General features: G+C 37.7%; 1 protein-coding gene across 50 annotated transcripts in view; it reads right to left on the reverse strand.

Moving 5' to 3' along the window:
- trdn.L (triadin L homeolog) overlaps positions 1-27,713 on the reverse strand; it is a 374,840-nt gene that overhangs the window by 259,957 nt on the left and 87,170 nt on the right. For all 50 annotated transcript variants that reach the window (XM_041562894.1, XM_041562885.1, XM_041562883.1 and 47 more), the window contains 3 exons: positions 23,159-24,091; positions 22,371-22,553; positions 19,782-19,841 (listed from right to left, as the gene is read on the reverse strand). In XM_041562894.1, the coding sequence (XP_041418828.1) occupies positions 19,782-19,841; positions 22,371-22,553; positions 23,159-24,091 (1,176 nt within the window). The remainder of the gene's footprint in view (positions 1-19,781; positions 19,842-22,370; positions 22,554-23,158; positions 24,092-27,713) is intronic.

Here is a 27,713-nt window from a genome sequence, read left to right on the forward strand (position 1 = left end):
TACACTACAGCAGTGGATACAGAATATATTATTGCTGCTTGGAAAACGTCACTCAGGTGGTGTTTCTGGAGAAGGTATTATTATTGATATTTAGACAAAATGTGAACAAGCTCACACAGCTAGGCGGCAGTTGTTTGAAGAACACACTGGGCAAACAATGCCTGCAAGGTCAACGTATACACTACAGCAGTGGATACGGAATATATTATTGCTGCTTGAAAAACGTCACTCAGGTGGTGTTTCTGGAGACGGTATTATTATTGATATTTAGACAGAATGTGAACAAGCTCACACAGCTAGGTGGCAGTTGTTTGAAGAACACACTGGGCAAACAATGCCTGCAAGTGCACTACTATTGGTGCACTACTATGAAGAACAACAAACAGCACTGGACACGTTAAAGAACAGTAAGATAAGTAAAATAAAAAAAATATATATGTATATTAAAAAAAAAAAATTACTCTGGTTGGTGCTGAACTACTAGGAGCAGCACACCAGTCCCACTCCCCAACACAGCTAGACTAATAGCACTGGGCTCTTATAGTAGCAAAGTAAAAAAAACAAAAAAGAAAATAAAAGCAGTCCTTACAAGGACTATTGGGTTACAGGCAGCAGGCAGCAGATGAGAGATCAGCAGCAGGACAGCTGCCCACAGCAGCTACATACAGAGCACTGTAGTAGAAGGTAGATTACTAGCCAGCAAAGCTACCTAACCTAAAGTGTCCCTCAAATCCCTGCAGAGTTCTGTCCCTACAATACAGAGCAGTATCAAGTAGATTACTAGCCAGCAAAGTTACTATCAACTGTCCCTCAAATCACTCAACAGCTCTCTCCCTACACTAGCTCTTCCAAGCACACACAGGCAGAATGAAAAAACGCTGCAGGGCTTCAGTTTATATATGGAAGGGGAGTGGTCCAGGGGGTGTGGGGTCTGGGGTGAGAGGTCAAAAATAAGCGCCAGCTAAGGCGAACCCAAATTGGCGAACGTCGCGCGACGTTCGCGAACATTCGGCGGACGCGAACAGTCGATGTTCGCGCGAATTAGTTCGCGGGCGAACAGTCCGCAACATCCCTAATTGCAGCAAGCAGTAAAAAGAATACAACATTATTTTTTAAATATGTCAATAGTAAAAAAATGAAGCAGGAAGGAGTGGGGCCGTTAGTTTCAGAGGGGGGTCAGCTGGTTGATGAAAACAAATTAAAAGCGCAGATTCGGAATTCATATTTTTCGTCTGTCTACACAAATGAGAAACCAGTTATTGAAGGTTTCTTTCTTAATAGTCCCAATTCTAGTAATACAACTAATGATGCATGGTTCACACATGAGGTAACATCATCAGCAAATTTAAATCATCTTTTGTTTTATGTACACATGAACATAATAGCTGTTAGATCGCCATGAATCCTCTGGGCTATATGCACACTTGCTTTGAAAACAATATTGAGCTTTCATGTACTTTTCGTAAAGTTTTGATTGCAAGGTCAAACATTTCATTCATACTATTACAAAGTTTAACACATTCTGACGAATCCAAAATGGGTAAATATGTCTACTCAAGAGTACAAAAATACAATCCTTTGCTAAATAAAAATTTCTGTAAAATCGCCTCAAAGCTTGCAATTTTCAACTTCATCTTATGTCCTGCCTGTCATTTGGAACCAACATAAAAATCATAAATATGAACATCAGGGGTTTTCTGAACAATTTGATGGCCACTTCAGCTACTCCGGAATCAAAACATTTACTTTGGTGTAAAGTGATAAAGAAATAATTTCACTCCAGAAAACCATATTTTTACTCCAAACTCTGAACTGCAAAGCTTTTCCACTTACCAATTTAGTGGTAAGTGGAAGTCAGAAGAAATACATATCCAGAAAGAACATATTCTGCAGAACCAAAGCAGGTAAATGTTTCCTTCTACTCATAACTGCCAAACTGAAAAACTCAAAGATATATATATTGTCAAATAAGCTGATTATTGAATTCTAATGAAAAATACACTGGTTTATGAGCTGCTCTGTAATGAGAATCAGAATCAATTACTAACTACCCATGTATGATGACTTTTATATTCTGAATATACACTATGTTGTGAGTTGGTCTGGAAAATCTAGAAAACCCAGGTACCAAGCATTCTGGATAATAGGTCCCATACATGTGCAAATATTTCAGTATTTACAGTCACAATGACCTAATTAAGAGTTGGCTTTAAATAAATATACACTTTATAACAAGAGTGGATAGCAGAACTGAGTAGTCACAAAAATATATACCTATATTTAAGGTTTTAGGCACAGAGCACCAAATATATACACTTTTGATCCAAGCTATAATATAGTCTACGTAGCTAGATTACATTATATCAATCACATTTTCACTAAATATGTACTATGATTCATTCATAATATTTTCAAAATATATTTTTGTTTGAAAACAGCATCTTTATTTAAAATGCATTGATTAAACATAGATGCCCGATCTACAAACCTCTTCACACTGCTGATGTTACTTTATATTTTATATTAATAGGTCTTGCAAATATTATGGCTTATTTTAACAATAAAACTGTGTACCCTTAGCAAATTCCCTTTTCTTAACCTTGTGCTGAAATTCTCATCTGGAAAATCATATTTCATGTCACATACAGAGGTCTGCACTCTCATTTATACTCACCCATGCAGATAAATTCATCCATGGCCAAGCCAGATTAATAGGTGTTCTGCTGTCTACCCAGCAGCTGTAAAATCCAGAGAGCCGCAATAATAAATGTTTCCACCTTTCCATTCTGCACAAAGGTATGGAAAAACAGCAAAACACAACCAACGATTGCTTACACTAATAAATGCAGGTGAAAGTTTACACATGAAAAAAAATGTGAGCAGTGCTAAAAAGGTTAATATACTGAGTCTTACACAAGGGAATACAGGGTGTAGATAACTGAATCTTTATTTTAGTTGATTATACTGTACATCTGCTGAAAGTATTCAGGATCATCATGTGCTGAAAGTATTCAGGATCATCATGTCTTTCTAAAACACATATCAGATTTTATAAAATGTATACATTTTTGCCAAGGCTTTGTCTTATTAAAATAAAAAAATGTATTAGTTGCATGCAGCACTAAAATCAATGTGATAATTACTGTCTGTATGAACCAGGCAAAAATGTATCTCTTTTTATGTAAGGATTTACATAAAATCACAATGTAGCTTTGTAAAGACACAAATGTTACATTGCATATTATGTCATTAAAAAGTGATGGCTAGGTGTATCCCATCCTCTTTTTCAACACCTTTTTAAATTTGCCCATCTATGTAAATTAGTAGCACTATGTAAAGAAACGTGTGATAAATGCATAATATTGATTTGCCTGATCCAATGGATAGAAAGAGAAGAGGCAAAATGTCAATCTAAACTTTCAAGACAAAAAACTTGGCCCAAAATGTTATATTTTCTTTTTCTTACATTGCTCGAAAATGACAGAATTTATTTTACTTATGGGTATTTTAAGGAATTCTGCTCCTTTGTTGTACTCAGAAACTGGACTATTAATGAGTGACCTTTTTACATGCTGTTCATATAATGCCCTTTATCAGGGTTGGACTGGGCCAGGGGGAAACAGGGCAAAAACCCATTGGTCCCTCCCGTTCTTCTGGGCCCTGCCCGAGGCCAGAAGAATACAATGCAGTGCAATAGGGCGGCGCAGCAGGGCACGGTGATGGGGGGGGCTGAGACTGCAGCCCTGGTGGGCCTCGGGCACCCAGTCTGACTATGCCCTTTTGTTGTAAACAAACTGAATTTGTTTAACCATTCTTTAAAGGTTAAATTATAGATTAACATTTATCATATTAGTTGCCTGTCTCAAAACATATTTTTTATTTGGGAAAATGTGTAACATATGCTTAAAATAGGAACCAATTTATTAATAAATACATTGTTCTAACTTCAAGGTGTGTGAACCATTTTTGCTAAAACTGTGTATCTCCACACAACTGGGAGCAGTAAATAAAATCTACAGTATTTGGATTTGTGATGATATTTTTTTCCAAAAATACCTTATAGAAATTTCATGGAGGGCAGTATAAATGGACAGTACACAGTCTCCAGGAGTATTGTTAGTATGTTGCCAATGGCATCTCCTTCAGGATTGAAATATTAGATACACATTGTTTGCCCAAGGGAAAAGGGATTGTCAATATCATAAGGCATCTGAGCACAATGGAAAATCTCTAAAAGTTTGAAATAAAAAATAGCCTATATAACTGTGGCTATGTAAAAAAAAAAAAAAAATATATATATATATATATATATATATACTATATAATTCAAACACATGATAAATAAGGCAAAATGCTTCATTTCCGATATATTGTAAGTGTACCAAATCAGTATATAAGATGTTAGCATATCTTACTACAATATATGCATACTGGTATGAGATCTGTTATCCAAAATGTTCCTGTCCTAGGGTCTTCTGGAAATGGATCTTTCTGTAATTTGGATCTTTAGACCTTAAGTCTACTAGAAAATCATGTAAACATTGAATAAACCCAGTAGACTGGTCTTGCTTCCAGTAAGGATTAATTATATTTTAGTGAGGATCATGTACAAGGTACTATTTATTATTATGGAGAAAATTGAGATCATTTTGAAAAATGTGGATTGTTTTTGGTAAAATGGAGTCTATGGGAGATGGCTGGATAACAGGTTTCTGGATAACGGAACCCATACCTATATATATATACATATATATATATATATATATATATATATATATATATATATATATATATATATATATGTGTGTGTGTGTGTGTGTGTGCATGTCTGTTTTTAGAGGAAGAAAGCACTCACATCAATTATCTGATAAGGCAAAAATAATGCTTTACTGCATCACAATAAATTTGGACATCAACTCGTTTTGATGCACTGGTGTCAGGGTGTGCATACACCGGATTACAAAACAACTTTGCAGACTTTTCATGATTTTTAATGGTTTCTGACAGTTCCCTAAGCCTAGCCCCCTGCTCTCCTGCTGAGCTGGCTGACTACTTTGCTGAGCTGGCTGACTACTGTTACGTTGTATCAACAGCCAGCTGACCTTAGCCTGCATCCTCCAAACTCCACAATTCCTTGCACATGTGCAATGCATTGTGGGTTATATTGTGACTGCATGCTGTCTGTAAGCTGTGGAGAAGTTGTTGCAATTTGTAACATCAGTGTTTTAGTCCCTCTTTCCTTGCCAGGATTTCAAATGATGCAGAAAGAGAAGAACAGTTAAACAGCTGGAATTCAGCATAGAAAATGGCATGTATTCGTACAGTACTTTTTGAAGAAACAGGTAACTGTGATGGGTATATTAGAGGTGTCTGTGTTATTTGGGCCTCTTTATCAAATTTTGGTTTGGAAGCCGGAGTTCCCCTTTAATTACTGGAAATGCTTTATATAAGGGGCCACCAGTAGAATTTACTCTGTCACTTCTCAACTTCATTCTGCATGAAAAAAAAAAATCAAATTTGAAAATCAATTATATATACAAGGAACTGGGACAGCCATTGGGTCAAAGGTTGCTCCTGTATATGCCAATCCATACATATAGAGAGTGACTATATTTTGAGTCATCCTATGTTCAAAAAATATGGGGCTTTCTATAGGCTTTCTATAGACGCTTCATTGATGATGTATTTTTTGTGTGGCTAGGACCATCGGCTGAGCTGGAGGGTTTTGTGAAGTATTTGAGTAACATAAATAGTCCAGTAAAATTCACTCTGAAATAAGTTTTCGGATGTAAATACAAAAAGGAGGCAAGTTACAGGCTTGCATGTATATAAAACCCACAGATTGTAAACTATAAAAGTAACCACCCAAGACATCTGTTGAATTCTTTACTGAAATCACAGATGTTGAGGGTGATATGTATTAACAGTGACACCAATAAACATGCCCAGGATCTGGAAATTATGTGTAAAAAGTTCTTGGACAGAAGATATCCACAAAAACTGGTTTATGATACTAAAGGTTGGGTGTTAAATTTAGACCACAAGGCAATACTATGCCAGTATGATGAGAATATGGATAAAAAAGGCAAAGTCAATATGGTGTTCAAACGAGCCATATGTGTCAATGTATACAGAAAAACAGGCCCATTGTTTTCAGCGATGAAAGACTTGTTAAAAAATTGTCAAATGAACCAAAATTCAGCTACAGGAGGGGCAGAAATTTGAAGGAGAACTTAAGCCCCTCTGATCCAGAAGACAAATATGTGAAGGTACACAAGCAACATTTTCTTACCCAATGCCCTGGGGTTTTCAAATGCAGTAGGTGTGTAATATGCAGCAGTCTGATTGTGGAAGATAGTTTTCTCATTCACAGACAAGGAAGAAATACACCATCAGACACAAGATGACCTGCACTATGACCATGGTGGTATACATCATAAAATGCCCTTGTTGCCTAATATATTGTGGCAAAACAATCAGGCAACTTAAGGAACGCATAGGGATGCACAGGGCAATTATTAGAGCAGCACTCAACCCTGACAGAAATGAAAAAGAGAAAAAACAGGATATATCCCAATAACTGGTGGCCAAGCATGGGGCAGAGGCCAAACATAGCCCGGCATCCTTTAGATGCATGCTCATTGACCATGTTCTAATCAGACCCTGAGGGGGAGATTTTAATAAGGCCTTACACAAAAGAGAAGCATATTGGATACATGAATTGGATTGCGTTACACCTAGGGGGTTAAATGGTCATATAGTACTGAGCTGTTTTCTGTAGAGAACATTTTTTCATATAGATAAGACAGTAAAAAGACAACAAAAAAGAATCAAGGTAACTATGTTTATTGAAACACAGCTATATATAGTAGCTTCTTTGTTTATAAATATTCAACACAGAATAACCGTATGTCACAATATGTTGTCGTTTTTGATACTAAGTATACAATTTGTAGAAACTTTACAGGTCCTGTGACAGATTTCTCAATGGACAATTGCACTGCGCACCAGTGACACCTTGTGGTGAGAAATCATATATTTTTCCTAGTAGTGGGTGGGTGATGGGAAACTTTGGTATGTGTGAAGTTATTTTTGGTGCCAATTTAGAAAAGGGGAAGTGTCAGCATAAATGCATATATCACTGTACACATTTATCCTTGAAAAAAGCCCTAATATGGAAAATAGTTTATTGTTGCTGAATAATAGTTTTAATTGAGCATTATGTGAATGATACAATGTAATACTTGATACTTAATACTATTGGAAGTCAGAGGTGAAGGTGATTAGCAGAAGGATTTATAAGTGATTGGAATGCTTAGGATAAAATTAAGTATTCATCCATTTTTTATAAGAAGGCCAGTTAAGGAAATACAGTAACTCAACAATGGATATAATGAGGAAGCTGTTTGGGAGAGAAATATAGACACCCTGGCATCTGTAATGTTTTCATATCATTTATATCATGCTGGCACACTCACCTGCCATAAGTAAAAAAGGGTCAAATATTGAAGAAATTATGAGTGGAAGTACAGTATGCAAGGACCAATATTCATGTATAGCCTCTAGGCAGCAGGGATGAATTAACATTTCTGCTGTATTGCTAACATTAAAGGTGGGTATACAGACACGTTGTACTGTATCAAACTGTAAAATTATTGTTAAGGAGGTGTGAATCTCTGTGCATCTGCAATGGGGGTCCACAGAAGTTCTGTCAAATCAGAAAATTGGGCAGACTGCTATCTCAGTAAGGCATATTAGTAATTTAGGACCCATTACTACTCTCTTTTACACATTTCTGTCATGAGTTGCTGTGTAAAAACAGTAGGGGAAACAAGAATATTTTTGTACATTAAAAAGTATTTTTTCATTTATGGTGGTGTAACTTTTTAATGTTTTCCTTCATTTATTGCCTGCAGCAAAGGTTAACTTTATTATATTATTTTGGCAACTTCAACAGTATATATTTAACATCCTGCTTTTTGTTACTGAAGCGAAAATCAAGTTTTTTTGAAATAATAATCTGGTGTTAGGAAAAAGAATACAGTTTCTTTTTAGTATTTCTTTTGCCAAAATTAGATGAATCAATATAGCAATATAGCAATTTGCAAGTTTTTGTGTGTTATGAAATGAGACCAAAGAATAACTTCAGAGAAACTTTTCATTTCATGGCCTGCTAGAGACATCTTGCCACAAATCATATGCATTGTCACTTAAGAAACTAGTTCTGAAAATGAATGCACATAAACATCAGGTATATCTATGAAGTTATAGCAGTAAATTGAATAAACAGTGAAACATAGCACTTATTTATTAACTGTGTGCTAAATTGCAGTTGACCAGTAGCAGCGTACCAGTTTTTTCTTTAATTTTCCAACTTATTAGACTGTTCAAAACAAATTGCTGATTGGCTGATATTGACAACTGCACTTGTGCATTTTAGCACCCACTTCCTTGCATAAGCTCACGAGCTCTTATTAGTTTAACCCTGTTTAGTTTGTTCAATAAAAAATGTAGCAGAAGAATATCTTTAGCAGTCCTACAGTGAAAATAATTGTTTCAATTATTTGGTGGACAGAATGTTATCAGTAATTATGGGTTGTGTGTATAAGGATTGTTTTTACAGTATTACACTAAGAATCAACCTAATAATTTTCATATAAAACATATACAGTTTAGTGCAAAAATAATTGTATAGCAAGTGGTTAAATTGCATAAATAGCACATTTTGATCACCTTTGTTCAGAAAGTTTTGAATGCTCATAAATGTATATCATTTGCTAAAGGTCAAAAGACATCTTTCACTGAAAGACATCATTAAAATAATATCATTTTTTATTAGCAGTTACCACTTTGCACCCTCAGTGAATACATATACAGTATATCAGTTGTTAATAAAGGAACTGTTTTCATGAGCCTGTAATGCCCTGGATTGCAATCACTGCTCATGTTTTCACTTTCAACTTGATGGTCTTAATGGTGGCTTTGTCTTCTGCCCCTGTATTTGCATTGCATATATAAATGTTTATTTATTATTATTATTATTATTATTATTATTATTATTATTATTATGCTTGACTATTTATGGTTTTAGGAAGCTGTTCAACATTTAGATCATTTTACATTGTAGAAAACAATTTTCCTTCATGCATGTTCACTTTCTATTAAATAAATTAAGTTAAATCTGCATATTTTTCAGATTTCCATCAGACCTGTTGGGATGTGTGTTTTCATGAATTGTTAATAAATCTCAACCATGGGCATCTGCAGCTAGTCCATCAAGTGCAATATTTATTAACACTCACAGTTCATCTTACACACATATTCCTACTCACACACTTACACACATGTATACACACTCTAAGGGCAATGGCAACAAGGAGATTAGTTGCCTGCCAAAAAAATCCTCTTTTGTAGGCAATAAATCTCCTCAAAATGCTTCCCCACCAGCGATAATGTGAATCGCCAGTAATGTAACATATACAGTGCTTTTTCTTTTATTTATTTTTTATCATGGATGACTAATCTCCTTGCGTGTCATTTTCTTAGACGAGTGAGAAACAGCAGATCTGCTGGTATCTGATTGCTTGAGGCTCTGCACTGCCACTTGGTTATCCTGGGTGAAAACACAAACTGTGGATTTTGGATAAAATACAATTTTGTGCTAATATCCACATTGTGTTTCAACAATGGGGGACATTTATAAACACTATTCACATTTGCCCAAGGGCAGTTACCCATGGCAACCAATCAAATTATTGCATTCATTGTTCTACATGAAGCTACCTGAAAAAGTCAATAACCTTTTGGCTGCTATGGGTTACTGCCCAGTGTTGATAAATGAGCCCCACTAGTGCCTGTTAATGCAGAGACAAGAGCAAGTGTATGCCAGCTGTCTCAACCTATATTTTTTATATGGAGACTAAGAAACAGCCAGGTGTTCTTGTTATTATTATAATATATTATAATAACACTGTCAATTCTGCACATTGTCAGGGGGTAGTCTATGGGGTAATCTATGACTTGTCCAAGTAAAATTCGTATGCACTCCCTGGCCTTTCTGTGATGCAATAATCTGGTGCTCAGTCCTCTAGGGAGACGGCACTCCCCTGGATTCACAGGAAACAAGCAATTGAGGAAACGGCACACAGAAATGAATGCAAAAGGGGAAAGACCCCTATGGATTTATTGTGTCAAACAGCACAACGTTTCGGGGGCTGGCCCCTTCGTCAGGTGATGAAGGGGCCAGCCCCCGAAACATTGTGCTGTTTGACACAATAAATCCATAGGGGTCTTTCCCCTTTTTCATTCATTTCTGTGTGCCGTTTCCTCAATTGCTTGTTTCCTGGTAATCTATGACTTATCTCTCTCTCCTCTTCTTTGACCATGTACCCTACTGGTATGAAATGCTGTAATCTTAGACAACTACATTGTTATTTAGAATGACCTAAAAATGTAAATGTAGAGGTTTTATATCTAGAATTTTCAAATGCCTTTTGCTGCTTCTTCTCCAAGAAGATAATTTGCAGCAATTCAGAATATTACTGTATATCATTTTGTGAAATATAAATAAATTGAGTTCCATCTGCATATTTCTCATGCAAGTCCAGTTTATCCTCCCGTATGATTATTTCAGTATAAGGTATATCCAATTACAAAACTTGAAGCAATCTTGAAAATTGAACTGCAAATAAAAACACCTAGCACAACAATAATTTTAAGTCGTTTTAAATAGTTTTAAGGTTTGTGTTTAAAGAAATGTAAAGTAATTATATTGACATGACTTAGGATAAAGATTATGAGTAGTATTATATGATTGCATTAAGTATTAGGTATAAAGTACCTTTTATGTGGTATTGCAGTTATAGCTGGAAAAAAACATTATTTTTGCTGTGTGTTTGCAGCTCTGTTTTTATGTTTTGATGTCTGCAGTCAATTCAAATGCTGTCTGTAAACAAACGAGAATGTTAGTAATAGCTGGATCACCAGACTTGAAACAGATTTTTGAAGCATTTTGTGCAGGGAAACTCCATGTTCTTGTTTTGGAGATGTATTAAAATTCAATATTAAAACATACTAATTGTTTTATTTAATATAACATAGTTCCCATTAATCTGTTATAGGTTTAGCACAGTGCAGTGTGCCATTTCAGATGTAATTTTTCATGTTGTTCACGATGCAGCTCCAGCCTGGCACCCCCTCCTCCCACCTGCCCCGGGGGATAAGGGGAATTTTCTTAACTATAGAGGAATAAACTCATGGTCTGGGCTCCCCTGTTCCCGAGCCCCGCCACCCATTGCTATTGGGTATGCTTCCTCTATAGTTACGCCAATGCTTTTAAAGCAAATTAATTTTGAGAAAGTAAGCAATAAGTATTACAAATAGTATTTCCATCTTTAAGACAAACAATTTGTGTTTATGTCTTGACAAATCTCTAATACTGATCCAACATGTCTGCTCTACCCCTGTCTTCTCATTTGTTGCATCTTTGCTCATCCTTTTATTTTAAAATGCACCTGTTATCAGAGGAACCACTCCTTAATAAAATAACACATGCTATTCCAGAACAAGAACACACAACTCTATAACCAATCCAAATAGTAGGGGATATTGGTAAGCTGCACACAAATTCATACAGTTTAGCCTTGTTAGATGCCTGCCATGAGACATCATAGTGTAGTAACAACGTAAGCCCTGGCTTTGATTGTGGGCATCAAACAGTATATCTCACCTGTATAGGTGTGGCCCACATTACCCAGACCTGAAACTTGAGAATAGAGAAAAACATCAACAAATTATTGTCAGATCTCTATTTAGATACAAGTAGGACACATATATTGCTCTTTTATATCTTTTACCTTGAACCACCATTTTGTGATGGCCTGTGTGCTTCTTCAGAGTTCACCTAACCAGAAATAATGCAGCTCTAGCTGTAACAGGAAAAAGCAGGGAAGCAATCCTAAATGTAATCCTAAATAGAACATTTAAATTTTAAGAACTATGATTTATGGCGCACACAGACCTTTTACCGGGTTGCATGCGCGCAATGGAGTGAGTAGCACGCACCGCAGATAGGCTTATACACCGCTAAAACCATTTCTGCAGCAGCCAGATAGCACCGGGTGATATGGAAAGCATCTGAGCGATGGGCAAGAAATGTCCGAAAGAAGCGGCAGTGACAATGTCCCCATAATTACAAAAAACACAAGCAACGCATCCGCTTATCCAAGATGGCGGAAAAGACACGGATCCATAACTCCCGCTTGACTCTTCAGCTTCAGACCAGACAACGTCCTATGCCTCCACGCTGACACAAGAACAGGACCCAGTGACTGCCCAGGTACTTTCACAGCATTTAACTGCACTCCACGATAAAATCACCTCCACCATAGCAGACAATATCAGAGCAGCGCTTAGAGATATACAGACTGAAGTGTCTAGCCTTGGGGAGAGAATGGATCATTTACAGAACACAACGGATGAGCTTATTAAAAAGCACACCATGCTGGAGGAGGAAAATCACTTATTAAGATCTGAACTGGTTTCGTTACGCATATTTCACATGTAGAGGAACTGGAAAAAAGGTCCAGCAAGCAGAATCTAAGGATGAGAGGGGTCCCAGAAGAAGTGAATACATAGGATGTCAGAACAAATCTACGCACTTTATTCTCTTCCTTCAATCCAGATCTCCCCCCAGAAGCCTGGAGGTTTGATAGAGCACATTGTTCACTAAGACCCAGGCAGATGAACTCCGTTACGCCAAGGGAAATCTTGGTCTGCCTACATTAAGCATCAAGGTCATCGGATCCAACTTTTCAACCATCTCTCCCCTATAACAAATGCTAAAAGACGGGAGTTACGCCCAGTAAAATAAAAACTCCGGGAACAAGGCATCTCAGATTGCTGGGGTTTCCCGTTTAAACTCATTGCACTTAAAGATAACTGCCAATTTATACTACAAGACCCAGTACAAGGCTTTTAATTTCTGAAGACACTGGGTGTGGCAACCCCAGACCAGCCACAACATTCACCAACCCGCAAACAGCAGGAGAAACTTAAACCAACTTGGGAAAAAATTAAAGCCGCAATGCCGAAATCCCCAGATTAATCCTGCCATTCTGAGATGCACCTCAGAACATGATACCTGACGAACAACGTTTCAGTCTGGGAACCTCCTGTGAGTAACTCTACTATCCATCACACACACACTCCATGATAAACTTGGAGGCTCCCCTGAATGGGACAGGGTGGCCTGTCTGGTAGTAATGGGTGAACAACTTTGGCAGGCGAGAATTCGTGGTGAATTCCTGCGTTTCACCATCGGCGAATAAATTTGCGAAACTGGTGTGAAAATTTGCAAGAACCAAAAAATGTTGCATGAGCGCGGGAAAAGTCGCTCTTAAAAAGCACGCCATGCTGGAGGAGGAAAATCACTTATTAAGATCTGAACTGGTTTCGTTACGCATATTTCACATGTAGAGGAACTGGAAAACAGGTCCAGCAGGCAGAATCTAAGGATGAGAGGGGTCCCAGAAGAAGTGAATACATAGGATGTCAGAACAAATCTACGCACTTTATTCTCTTCCTTCAAACCAGATCTCCCCCCAGAAGCCTGGGGGTTTGATAGAGTACATTGCTCACTAAGACCCAGGCAGATGAACTCCGTTACGCCATGGGAAATCTTGGTCTGCCTACATTAAGCATCAAGGTCATCGGATTCAACTTTTCAACCATCTCTCCCCTATAACAAATGCTAAACGACGGGAGTTACGCCCAGTAACATAAAAACTCCGGGAACAAGGCATCTCAGATTGCTGGGGTTTCCCGTTTAAACTCATTGCACTTAAAGATAACTGCCAATTTATACTACAAGACCAAGTACAAGGCTTTTAATTTCTGAAGACACTGGGTGTCGCAACCCCAGACCAGCCACAACATTCACCAACCCGCAAACAGCAGGATAAACAAACCAACTTGGGAAAAAAAATAAAGCTGCAATGCCGAAATCCCCAGATTAATCCTGCCATTCTGAGATGCACCTCAGAACATGATACCTGACGAACAACGTGTCAGACTGGGAACCTCCTGTGAATAACTCTATTATCCATCACACACACTCCATGATAAACTTGGAGGCTCCCCTGAATGGGACAGGGTGGCCTGTCTGATAGTAATGGGTGAATAACTTTGGCAGGTGCAAATTCGTGGCGAATTCCTGCGTTTCACCATCGGCGAATAAATTTGCGATACTGGTGTGAAAATTTGCAAGCACCAAAAAATGTTGCATGCGCGCGGGAAAGTCGCTCTTATTAAAACCGTCAAGCGTCAACATTTTTTGAACGTCCATTGACTTTAACAAAGCCATCAAAAATTGACGCAATCATCAGAATTGAAGCGTGCGTCAAATTTTTCTGTGTTTCGCAAATTTTTGTGCATTTCGCAAATTTTTTGGCGAAGCGAGGTGGGACAAATTCGCCCATCAGTCCCAGGAGCACCCACTTGCGCTATTCCCATACAGAATGTTGCAATATAGGGCTACCCCTTCTGAGATTTAAACACTTAAGTAAAATTTTCACAATTTGTCGGCTTTTGACAGACTTACCAGCTGACTCTTTCCCTAGAATGCTAAAAGAAATGTATCATGCGTTAGACAGCAGGAAAGTCTCTACAAAACAATGTTCTTTTGGTATCACTACCTGAGTAAACTGCACAGATGGTTCCTTACAGTCTCACAGCAGTGCTGGAAAGGTTGTGGGATGGTTGAAACAATGGCACATATAATGTGGCACTGCCCCTTGATAATTCTGGAAATCTGTAGAAACTTCTTGGGTTAAATATTCTACACAAAAATCACTTTACTTAGGAAACCATTAGACTATACCACTGAAGCCAAGCAGAGGTTGCTCAACTGTATCCTAAAACAGCCTGCAGGCTAGCGATTACGCACCACTGCAAAAAATTACACCCCCAACACTAATTAATAATCCACAAGGTTGCAGATAGGAGGGAAACGAAACACATGACAACCAGAATAAGGGACATCCTCCTCTGATTACGTAAGGTCTGGACTAGATGGGATATCTTCACCACAGCAGAGATATACAAGGAACGGTACTCATAGTGCCTAGACCCCCTAAAGATAAGATTTACAGGACCAATCCACTTATATCAATCACTGGAAGACCATTTATGCCTCCCAAGAAGCCCAGTTTTTTTAACCCCACCAACATAGTTGGCTCCACATTGTAATGTTCATACTAATGCATGGTCTTCACTGTGGACATACTGTAGCTTTGATTCCATATGGCAAACTATATTACCAACTTGATATGACATGTGAATTGTAACCATACTTGATTTAACTCCACTGGACCTGTACTAATCACTGTACTAATCAATGGCCCATTTCACCTAACATGTTTGTTTGTCTGCACCATGAATCATAGGGTCCCAGGAGGAGGCCCATAGTTCTTAAAGGAACAGTTCAGTGTAAAAATAAAACATATAACATGTGGGTAAATAGATGGCTATGCAAAATAAAAACATTTTCTTATATAGTTAGGCAAAAATATAATCTATGAATGCTGGAGTGACTGGATGTCTAACAGAACAGAACAGAATGCAACTTCCTGTCTTAAGCTCTCTAACGCTGAGTTAGTCAGCGACTTTAAGGGGGGCCACATAGGACATAAATGTTCAGTGAGTTTGCAACTGATCCTCAGCATTCAGCTCAGATTCAAAAGCAACAGTTATGACTCATCTAGTCCCCCCCCCCCCTCAAGTCACTGATTGGTTACTGTCTGGTAACCAATCAGTGGAAACCGAGAAAGCTGCAAAGCAGGAAGTAGTGTTCTGGTTATTATGTTAAACATCCATTCACTCAAACATTTATACATTTAGCTAACTATCTATATTAGAAACATTTTTTATTTTGCACAGTCTATTTACACAGTTTTTATTTTTACACTGAACAATTCCTTTAAAATGGCAATTTTTTATTTGGGATTATCCAATGGCAGATACTACTAAAAAGTATATTATTATGAAATTGGTTTATTTAGATGAAACAGGGCTTACATATGAGCTGTTTCTTAAACAGATTTATACAGTAAATCTTTAATTTCATTGGGGTTGTTTCCTGAAAATACATAATTGATAGTTGAAAGGTATACCCCATTTTCAATAATACAAAAAATAGGGATTGCGCTGAACATATTTTTGCATATTGTTTTAATTATATAAAATATTTATATTAAAAAAATGTATGCTTTAGTTAATTCTAACATTAATCAGGGCAAACTCTGAAATTGAAAATAAAGTCACATTTTACTTTATGATTGTAGGTGCACAAGCTACTGCTTTTTATCTCAAAACCTTAGTAAGGATCCAACTGTGGAAAGGAAATATTTGTTTTGTTTCACACAGGCACAGGGAGAACAAAAACTATTAAAATGAATACACAAAAATAGCCAAAATAAGTGAAAGAAAAGTTACCATGAGCCAAAGTTAACAAGGCTGGACACAAATTTAAGCATATGCCAAAAAGGGAAAACGAACTTTATCATACAACAAGGAAACATACAATTTATAAATGTACAACACTGTAGTAAAAAAGTTTTCACTTCAATAGTGCAACATGTATTTAAGTCATCATACAAGGGATGTCTTAAAAATATTTTGCAAATTTGCAAATGACACAGAATTAATGTATGTAACATGAACCCATTGTTGTTACTCAGTATAGCATCCATTAGACGCACTGATATATTATAAAGGAAATAATAGAGTAAGTAATAAAAGACTCAGGGGCAGATTTACTAAGCTCGAGTGAATAGTTCAAATGCAAAAATATACGAATTTCGAAGTATTTTTTTGGGTACTTCGACCATCGAATTGGTCAAATTCGATCAAATTCGATATTTGAATTCGAAGGATTTTACTTCGAGGGTTTTTTAACCCGCGAAATTCGACCCTTGATAAATCTGCCCCTCAGTGTAAGTAAATGTAAAATGATGGACTTAGACTTTAGTAGAGACATTTATCACCCAGAATAAATTTGTAAAAACAATGAAACAAAGATTTAAGCCTTATATGGATCTCCTGCCGTAAATGTGGTATGGGTGGGTTACAGGAGATAAATTACTAAAATATATGCTGGCATAAATATTGTACTATAATCCGCATGATATATGCTGGGTCACATAGGGAATGTTGAAAAATTGGGACATATTAAAGACTTTGGGTATTTCTGTATCCCTTTGACCATAGGATGTTTTGCTCTTACACGCTTGGTGCAGGTTTCTTTACCTGGGAAAGACATTATGTGCAGTGTCTCATCGTCAAATAGGCCAGGTTTTAGTTAGACAGTGGCCTGCCTAAAGTGAAATTTTTAGATACCTTCTGTTCCTTTTAGGAAATTATTTCACTGTTTCTATATTATTGGACATTTTGTTCCTTCTTAACATTGAAACATTTTTTTACCATCCTTGACTTATCGAAATTGGATATAAATAAATAAAGATAAATACAAGATTGGGATTTTTAACTTTAATTGTTTTAAATTTTGTATGCTGCAAAGTTTTCTATTTTTTATATTGGTGCACACAATTATGGTCTGAGCACTGGCTTCACTATTTATGTGTTGACAATGTTACACACACAGATACAAGTGTCACTTTACCCTTTCACTGCTAGTCAGCACACTCTCACTATGGACTGCAACTCCCAGCAGCCTCTAGCAGTGAATCCATGTTACAGAACAGAGAGTGTGGCTTTGAGCTTTTGTATTTTTTATTTTTTACTTTTTTTTCTTATTATGTGTGCACATAATTATGGTCTGAGCACTGGCTTCACTATTTATGTGTTGTAATATAACCTATATACACACCAATGTTGGAAAATGTGTTAGTACATTGATTACCCAGACTGCACTATGTTGTATAGGTCAAAGTGCATGGGTGCATGAGTTAATGGTCCTTATTCACTTGATAAAGAGTATTGAACCCGAAATATGATGTGTTTACCACTGCCTGGAATAAAAAGTTATTTGCAGTAATACTGCTGGAGTTCCTCTTCCTTCTTCTATACTTGGATCTTTTGCAGCAGTTGCAGCACAGAGCAAATATTAAGGAATTGGACGCATATCATTTGGAAAAGCTGTGCTAACCACCATCCCCCTCTTCTATTTGAATGATACAAACATTTAGCAACAACGAATCCAAGCTAATTAAACTGTAGCATGCAATGCACTCAACATATGAATACAAAATATTGCATTGTTAATTTACATTTATAAAACTCTTCTGTTAAGGCCTCCTTGAAGGTGTTATTGTACCGATTCCCACATTTCAATGCCTCTACATTTAAAAAAAGATTCCTGCCAGTACATACAAATGCATACCTCTGTTATACTAACCCAAGGTACCACTGGCATAACTATAGATGAAACAGGTCGCAGGGGGGGCCTGGACCATAGAGAAAATACTCCTCACCAGCTGCTCTCCTACCTGGGGGCAAGGAGCAGGGAGTAGGGATGCGAGCATGCGGCTGGCTGCAGTTGCTATGTGTGTCAGCTCCTCCGAATATTTTTTGGGGGGGGCTGTTAAGCCACTGCAAGATACATAAAATGATGGTGATCCACCCAAAGTACAGTATTAAAGGAGAACTACAGTCTAACTAAAGAAGTAGGCTAGAACTGTTGAATATTATGTTTTGGGCTTCTCTACCAGTCCAAGGCAGCCAATCACAGCCCTTTAGCAGTGAAGATCTGTATCTCCAAAGATTAATCCAAATCTTTTTTTCTGCTGATTTAATGCACATGCGCTGTGCTGTTGTCAGTTTCTAAGCTTAGGGACTGACTCACAATATACAGAATAGAAATGTCGCAATATAAGGCTGATTAGTACTTAATACAGATAATTCCTATGTCAGCTCAGAAACCAGGGCAATTTGAATCAGAATTTAATAATTAGTAGTGATGGGTGAATTTGTCCCCTTCAATTCACCTCAAAACGGGCGTTGACACCGTTGACAATTCCGACACCAGAAACATTTGTTTACTTGTCGCTGGCGTCGGAATTATCGGTGACGTAAAAAAAAAGTTTTCTTTGCAGTTTCTCGAATTTATTCGCTGTTGGCGAAATGCAGAAAGTCGGAACAAATTTGCACCTGCCGAATAAATTCGGTCATCACTAAGAATTAGCCTTATAGCATCAGCTTATATTACAGAGAAACCTCATTTTCTGTTGTAAATTTGATTTGACCCCAAAGCTTAGCTTTTCAACAGCTGCTCTGAGCGCGCTGAGCATGTGAGTGTCGTAGTCACTTTCCAAGATGGTGACCCCCTGTGACAAGTTTGAAGTCCTGGATCATTCATTTTTAGAGTTTAATTCTCCTTTAATGTACGTTTTGGGTTGCTATTCCCCTCCGTCTGTCAGTTATTACTGTTAGCACAGTCAAATAGCAGAATTTTGCTGCAATCTTGGAGTTTTTCAAATTTTTACAAAAAAAGGTTGTAAAGAGCAGTATTATATAATAAGATACCATGGTATGCACCTCACACACATCTACTTTTTAACATTTGTATAATAGCTTAAGCTCAAGCTCAAGAATGCAAAAGTATTCCAATGTAGAATGCATGCAGACTGAGGCACAATCAACAATTAGTTTAACATTTAGTCCTGGGAATTTCTCTATAGCAGTTTCTTGTCAATATAGATTTAGTACCAAGGTAAGCAAAGCTTCACAAAACACACACTACAAAGCCAGTGACTTTTGCAAAATACCTGTAGAAGCATCTCCATGAGAATACAGATCAACCACATAACGACAGAAATTATACTGATCTGACAGAATAGAAGGGAAACAAAGCCAATAAGTTCAAAGTAATTTATAAAAAAGAATTGTGTTATACTACACTCAAGACCAAATAAGCTAATTGTATACTGTAATGCTGCCAATATGTAATTTTGACTAATAAAAGAATATGTAATTCTAAGCAACTTTACATGAATGTTCAATGTTTTTTGTTAATGTAATTTCATTATTTTTTGTCCCTTTCTGTACTCTTAGAGAATTATTTTAATAAAATAAGCTCAACCAAACTCCAATCCCTGATTTTGCCTTAATTATTCTGACTTTTCTCCTGAATCACCCTATTTTTTGGGTGCTGAAAAGCCTGCATTTATCGGATTATCAGGCTAAACCCAGCACAGATCACAATATCTTCAAATTGGGATAGGGACATCCCCCATTGATTTATACATGACCTCAACAGGTCTAAGATGACGAATTTTTGGATTTGAGCTTTTTGGCCAAAAAATTTTAGTTTTTCTCCCTTGAAAAATTCAAGTTTTTGCCCCAAAAAGCCAGACCAGATAAATTTGAGGTTTAGTAAATAACCACCTTACTTTTGACTTTTTAAACAATGTAGCAGATTTTTTACATTCTTTCAAAATGTAATACTGTCTTTTAAAAGCATGACAAAAAACACATGTTATATACGAGAGCAGTTGACTATTCTCCAGTCTCCATCTGAATAGTGTTTATATGGATTCTGGTTTATATTCTGTTAAAAAAAATTGCAGCAGCAGTCTAGCCATTCAGATAAATAGGTGTAAGTTTTATTAAGAATTTGAAATAAGTTTTTCAGGTGTTATTTTTGGTACAGGTACTCTGTTTTATCACACACTGTAATTACTAACTACTTCTCAAATAAAAGCTTAAACCAGTACATTTTATGGATTTGTACTCCTTTTATTAAACAATTACTTAAAATAATATTTTTTTGTTTTATTTCAAGAAAAGATTAGTGATGGGCGAATTTATTCGCCAGGCGCGAATTCGCGGCGAATTTGCGTGATTCGCGTCCAGCGAATAAATTCGAAACGCCCGAGAAAATTCTCCGAAAAAATTCGCCGGCGTCAAAAAATTTTTTTCCGAAAAACGGACGCCGGCGTCAAAAACGGGCGCCGGCGTTGAAAAAACGGGCGCCGGCGTCAAAAACGAGACGCCGGCGCCGTTTCGCAAATTTTTCGCCGTTTCGCGAATTTCGCGAAATTCGCCCATCACTAGAAAAGATATGTGCTTCTGGTAGATTATATCTAGAATTGTGTTGGTTGTGTAATTGCAATAAATTAAGAATTAATTAAGGTCATTTAACATATATTTCTGTGAGATAACATGTACATTAACTCCTTTGTGGTATAACTCTTTATTTATTATCCAAAAAATCTGTCTTTATTATGATTTGAAAATCAGAATTGATGTTTTTTTTTTACCTCTACTCTAAGGAGACTAGATGTAAGGCTAAATAGCTCTTTATAAAAAAAAACTTTCATACATGAATAATACTAATCTAGTTTGTTTTTTTCTAGAGCTGTTCATCATATAAATCAGATGCAGCATGTTTAGCAGATTACCAGATTCTCATTTCACCCTCAACATTTTACTTTGATGATGAATCTGTTTCTAAACCTTCCTTTCTACTATCTTTTCCCAATCTACACCTCTACATTTACATCTACCATATACTAGTACTCAGGCCCAGACTGGCAATCTGCGGGTTCTGGCAAATGCCAGAGGGGCTGCTATAAGGTCCCATAGAAAGTCAGTATTTAGTGGGCTGGTGGACGCTGTTTGGGCCTCTGTGTGGGCTAATTGGGCCTCTCTGTACCTGAAATGCCAGGGCCTATTTTAATTCTCAGTCCAGACCTGCTAGTACTGGAAGGGGTTAGGGTGTTATACAATTTGACTGGGACCAGATTTCAAGATCCCCTTAAAAAAGTGAGATTTTTGAGTGCTGAAATCCAAGTCTAGAGAGTTGCTGAATAAAAAGCTGAATACATTTAAAAAAACACAAAAAAATTAAGACTAATTGCAAATCAAATTGTTTCAGAATGTAACTGTCTACATCATACTAAACGTTAATTTCAAGGTGAACTACCCCTTTAATTTTTATGAACTTCCTATTCAAGCTCTCGCAGGACAGCATGGTAGAATACAATCAGTATGGTAGTTAACGCTACATTAAGCTTTAAAATTTAAAAGGTTGAACCCAATGCAATAATGCAGAAAGCCAACAATTTGGATCAATTAGCAGTTACGTATGTCCAGATTTTTCCAAGAATCTAAACTTTACATGATTTAAAATCAATAATTTATTAAGATCAGCACACACATATTTTAATATCGTAACAATTTACAATGTGTCATTGTGATTTCTTGTAAAAAAACAAATAAAAAAATGTTCCAAATAAATCTTTATCTGTCTGTATACAATAATTGAATTCTAGCTTAGTTTCTCTCGCCGTTTGAGATTTCACTTTCAACTATTTGCTCAAGATCTTCCATGTCATTCACTGGAGATATTTTACCTTTCATTTCTCCCATTGTTTCTGCTGCATCCTGTGTTTCCATTTTAGGCTTTGGCTTTGTCTTGATTTCTTCAGGCTCTTTAGCTTCTTTTTTTGTGTCTTTTACTTCTCTTTTCTCTGATGTTTTGGCTTTCAGATCCTTCATCTTTTCTTCTACCTGAGAAACCTTGACTTTTTTGTCTTCTAAAGGGATAAAAGTCCAAACAGATATTGAATAATAAAATTCTGGATGAAAGCAACATAATTTTTTTAAGTGTAAGGATATTGGTGGAAAAGTCAGCTATTTTATTGCAAATTTATATAAATATAAATGATCTGCCGTATAGCCATGGGACAGCCATTCAGTCTGAGAGAGGAGATTTGGGTTAATTGGTAGCTGATTATATGCATGTCATACTTTGGTCTAATTATCTTGCATGATGTCACTCCACGCACTTTCCAGCCGTTTGGTGTTTATTAGACACATAGCAGTAAATGTTTTTCACTTTGATAAAGGCTAACGTGCTAGCCAAAACGTCAGTTCTTTTTAATAAATAACTTTTTCACTTTTTAAGAATTTCGATCATTTATTAGGGTGCCTTTCAAAAAGTTTTTAACCTAATTAATGTTTAGTAAAATGTAGGAAGTGATTTTATTTTGACTTCATTTTTATTATTTTTGGTGTTTCCACAACTATCTGGTTGTTAGGGTCCAAATTACCTTAGAAATTTTTTTTACAGGGTAGTTAACCTTTGTTACATTGTTATTTTAATGCACTCTACTTTCTGCATGTTTCATGTAATACTTACGTTGTGGTGTGATTTCCTTTTCTGCTTTGTCCTGCTTCTCAGGTTTGACTGGGGCCCTAGTTTCAGCTTTTTGCTTCTTCTCTAATTTGGTTGGAACTACCTTCTCAGATTTCCCCTTCTCTGTTTTGTCTTGAGTTAACTTTCCAGCACTTTCCTTCCTCTCAGTAGTGAGTGGGGATACTTTCCCAGTCTTTTCCTTCTTCTCAGCTTTGACTGGTGATACCTTTTCAACTTTTTCTATCTTTTTGGTTTTGACTGGGGATACCTTTTCATCTTTTTCTTTCTTCTCAGCTTTGACTGGGGCTACTTTATCAGCACTTTCTTTCTTGTCTTTGACTGGAACTACTTTTTCAGTTTTTTCCTTCTTAGCTTTGACTGGAACTCCCTTTTCAGCTTTGTCCTTTTTCTCAGTTTTGACAGGGACTACCTTTTGAGATTTCTCTTTTTTCTCAATTTTGGCTGTGACTAGCTTTTCACGTTTTTCCTTTTTCTCAACTTTGACTGAGACTACTTTTTCGGCTTTTTCCATTTTCGCAGCTTTGACTGGTTCTACCTTTTCAAGTTTTACCTTCTTCTCTACTTTTACTGGGGTTACCTTTTCAGCTCTTTCCTTTTTTTCTGGTTTTGCAGGAGCTATCTTTTCAGTTTTTTGCTTCTTTTCTGGTTTTGAGGGTTCTAACTTTTCAGATTTTTCTTTATTCTTAGGCTTGGATGGGGCTAGTTTTTCAGCTCTTTCCTTCTTTTCAGGCTTTTCAGGCAGGACACGTTTTTCAGCTTTTTCTTTCTTGTCGGTTTTGACTTTGTCTAATTTTTCAGCTTTTGCCTTCTTCTCAATTTTGACTGAGGCTTCCTTTTCAAGCTTTTCTTTTTTCTCCGTTTTTTTTGCATCTCTTTCTTTATTTGTCAAGGTAACTTTTTCTGCTTTGGACGAGGCTACAGATATGAGAAAAATATAACAGTTATCAGATAATATGATTTATCTTCTGTGACAGAATAGTGTATTTGTCCTATTTAAGTATAAATATAGTAATATTAATGTATAAGTTGCTATTTCTAAAACCCTTGCTATATAAAATAAATATTGTGCTATTTTACTGAATCATAGTTGAAGCAGAATTGTGGTATAACCACATAATTAGCACTACCTTGCAGAACTGGAGCCCTAAGTTTGTAAATTGTATGCATGAGTTTCAAGGCCACCACTGGGGATAATAGAGCCCTATACTACCTAGTTAACAGGACCCCCTCCACAGGTGCCCAGGCTATGACTATTGACTTCCTGGACCCCCAAGTAGGATACCCTGCCAACGAAGTTGGTGAAAACAATATACCATAGTGCAAGATTGACCAAGCCCCTGATCTGGCAAAACCACACCTATTACACATAAATAAGCACACTGCCTGCCAAACCCTGCCTATTCTTGCCACAACCACCACCCCTTTTGTGGTTTATGAATCAGACCATCCACCCTGCCTGTGTCCACTACTGCCATCTAGCCCACTCACAGGACTCCAACTTTCCTTTTCTCCCAATGGTAGCCTTGAAAGGTTTTAGTGTTTGGCATTTTCATTACTGCGCAAATTCACTAACGAACGCTGGCGTAGTTTCGCTAGTGTTACTTCGCACCCTTACACCTGGCGAAGTTTCGCTAGCGACGTAACTACGCAAATTCACTAACGCGCGTAGTGTACTGAACGCTACCTTTTACGCTAGACTTCCTTCGCCACCTCAGACCAGGCGAAGCGCAATAGAGTAGATAGGGATTGCTTCAAAAAAAGGCAACATTTTTTCTAAGTCCCATAAGTTCTACATTATGGGTGATAGGCTGAAAAAGATCGAAAAAATTTTCGGGGCTCCCCTCCTTCCCCCCTACATCTCCTGACTCATGGCAACTTACCTAGACAGTGGGCACATGTGTAGGGCAAAATAAAATTTTTATTTGATGTTTTGAAGCTTTTCTAGCCATTTGTAGTGCTGATACGTATTCCTTCATTGAAATTTGAATTTGGCGCCGTATGCAAATTAGCCTTCGCTAGCGTAACTTCGCTTTACTTAGCGAATCAACGCTAGCGCAACTTCGCAACCTTACGCTACCCCTGAGCACAACTTCGGATTTTAGTAAATTTGCGAAGCGCTGGCGAAACTACGCCTGGCGAAGTGTGGCGAAGTGCGGCGAAGTGCGGCGAAGTTACGCCTGGCGCAACTACGAATCTTAGTGAATTTGCCCCATGGAGTTTTTGAGAGTAAAGTAAAAAAAATTGTACAATTCGGGTTTTCGCTCAATTTTATGGAGTCTTTACAAGAGTCTTTCGAGTTATTTTAATAATGAATATGGTAAAATTGTGGATATGACTTTATCAAACTTTGCAGGCTGAAACAACATGAGCTCCGTAAATAGCACTTCTGCTGAACCTAATTTTTTTTTATTTTTTTTTAAATTCTTTTGCTACACAAGATGAAACTCCATTTTTGTTCTTTTCAAGTTAAATAAGTATTCATTAAGCTGTTGTTGAATAAGGGCAATGCCACCCTTTAATTTTTTTCTTACTAAACCACTTCCTATTTCGTAAAAAAATATTGATTTTACTGACATTACCTTTACCAGGTATTTTCTGTAAGGGAAGTTAGCCATGTCTTATTTGTGAAATGTGTAATTTATTTGTTCTTAATATATTGATAATCGTTTGAGTACAGAGGCATTTTTGAGCAGCAAACAATATTAATAATTTGCTTAATTATGTGTTAGATGGTAATGTTATCCCTATAATTTGTCCAAAATGATTTTAATTGATGAGGGAGATGCCCCTTTGTTTTTGTTTTTTTGCATTATATTTATGGTGGAGAGTGTTATTGTGGAGAATGTACACTTAAATTGAGATCTAATACATCTATTTGAGGGTCTCCCTTTCCTAGCAGTTGCATTAGAGCTCACTCAAATTAACATGATTATTTCAGAAATGATTCAGAATTTTTTATTGATTATATTTAGAAATATCCTTATTTTAGTATGCTGAAACTTATATAATTGACCTGTCAGGTCAATTATGTGGCCTGCCAGTAGTAAGCTATAAGGATAGTGCCATTGCATTTCTGATGGGAAAAGGGGATTTTGCCCTAAAGGTGTAAGACTGTGCAGCCCTTTGAGCTCAAGCATATGTGTGCTTGCCTACAGCGAATGTGTCATTGTAGGTACAAGTCAGATACATGTTGGGGGAGCGGGTGAGGACGGTCCATTGTCACCATGCAGTCCCAGGCCTCACACGCTCACAGGATCCAGCCCCAAGCAGCTTAGTCCTCCTCTCTAGTGGCAGGCACAAGCCGGCAAGCCCATGTCCCACACAGAGAGGGAAGCAGCCTCACAGGTGGTTCAGGAACAGCATGCCCACCGCACAGAGGGGTGGACCCCCGGAGACATGAGCAGGGCATGACAGCCACCGCAGCACCTATTGAGCAGAGCAGAAGGAGAAGAGGGGACAGTAGTGGGGAGGTGGCTCTTGATGAGCAGGACCAGAGGTGGACTCCTGCCAGGTCCTGGAGCAGGACAGCTAACCTGCAGAGCCCCACCTTCAGATGAACATGCAGACAGAAGAGGAGTAGATCAAGGCACACATGGAATTGGAAGGGCACGAGGCACAACACCTGCCACCACATTACAGAGCCACACCCACAGGTAAGGTCAGGAATGGTTTATGGAGTCAAGGGGGTCCAACAGCGGATCCAGCATTGCATCCCTCCTCTCAACACATAGTGATCAAGGCGAGGTCACGGGCAGAGGAGCCTTCACACCCAGGCTATCCAGGGTCAGCCAGATTCCAGACCAATCACACGGTGGGATTGCAGCCAACATTGAGCCTCAACAGCCTAACCAAACAGACACAAGGACAAAAGCCCACGGTACAGGCCTGGACCATTCAGTGGCTATGAGTGAGTTGGGGAATTGGGCTGTGGGGGTAATGATGGGGGCAAGGACCCTTGGGAGTCAGTGGGTTTGCTGGCTCTGGTCGCAACTTGGCTCATGGGAGGAAGTCAGGAAAACCAGACAGCACACTTAGGAGGGCATTTGAGGGCATTTGAGGGCAAGGATGTGGTTACAGGGTCTCCAATAGTTTCAGACCCCACAACAGGGGAGCCACCAAGGGTAACCGGGGGCTACCCAGTTGTAGATGGTCCACCATTATGGCAGCTGTAGCAGCACCTGCTGTTGAGGGGGGCAGTTGAGGGTTCCTCTACAGTGTCATGCACGGAGGAGGCTTCAGGGGTGTGAGTTGTGGAAACTTCATTGAGAGGTCCTATTTTTGCTGCGTGAGACAGCTAGCGGTTCACCTAAAGCCAGAGTTTCAGGAATAAATATGGAAAAGGGGGTTTGTGGAACTGTATTTCCATAGACGTGGGAAGTGATAAGGAAGATGATTAAAAGGAGGAGGAGCAAAAGAAAAGGTACAGACGTATTCGAAAAACTTTTGGGACATGGTTGCGAGCATTCTGTATCTAGGCTAGTGTGGTAGGTGAAAAAAAGCCTGATTGTTTATCGTCCCTCTTCTGTTATGTGCATGA

This window comes from Xenopus laevis, chromosome 5L, assembly GCF_017654675.1.
Source record: "Xenopus laevis strain J_2021 chromosome 5L, Xenopus_laevis_v10.1, whole genome shotgun sequence".
In the NCBI taxonomy this organism is placed as follows: domain Eukaryota; kingdom Metazoa; phylum Chordata; class Amphibia; order Anura; family Pipidae; genus Xenopus; species Xenopus laevis.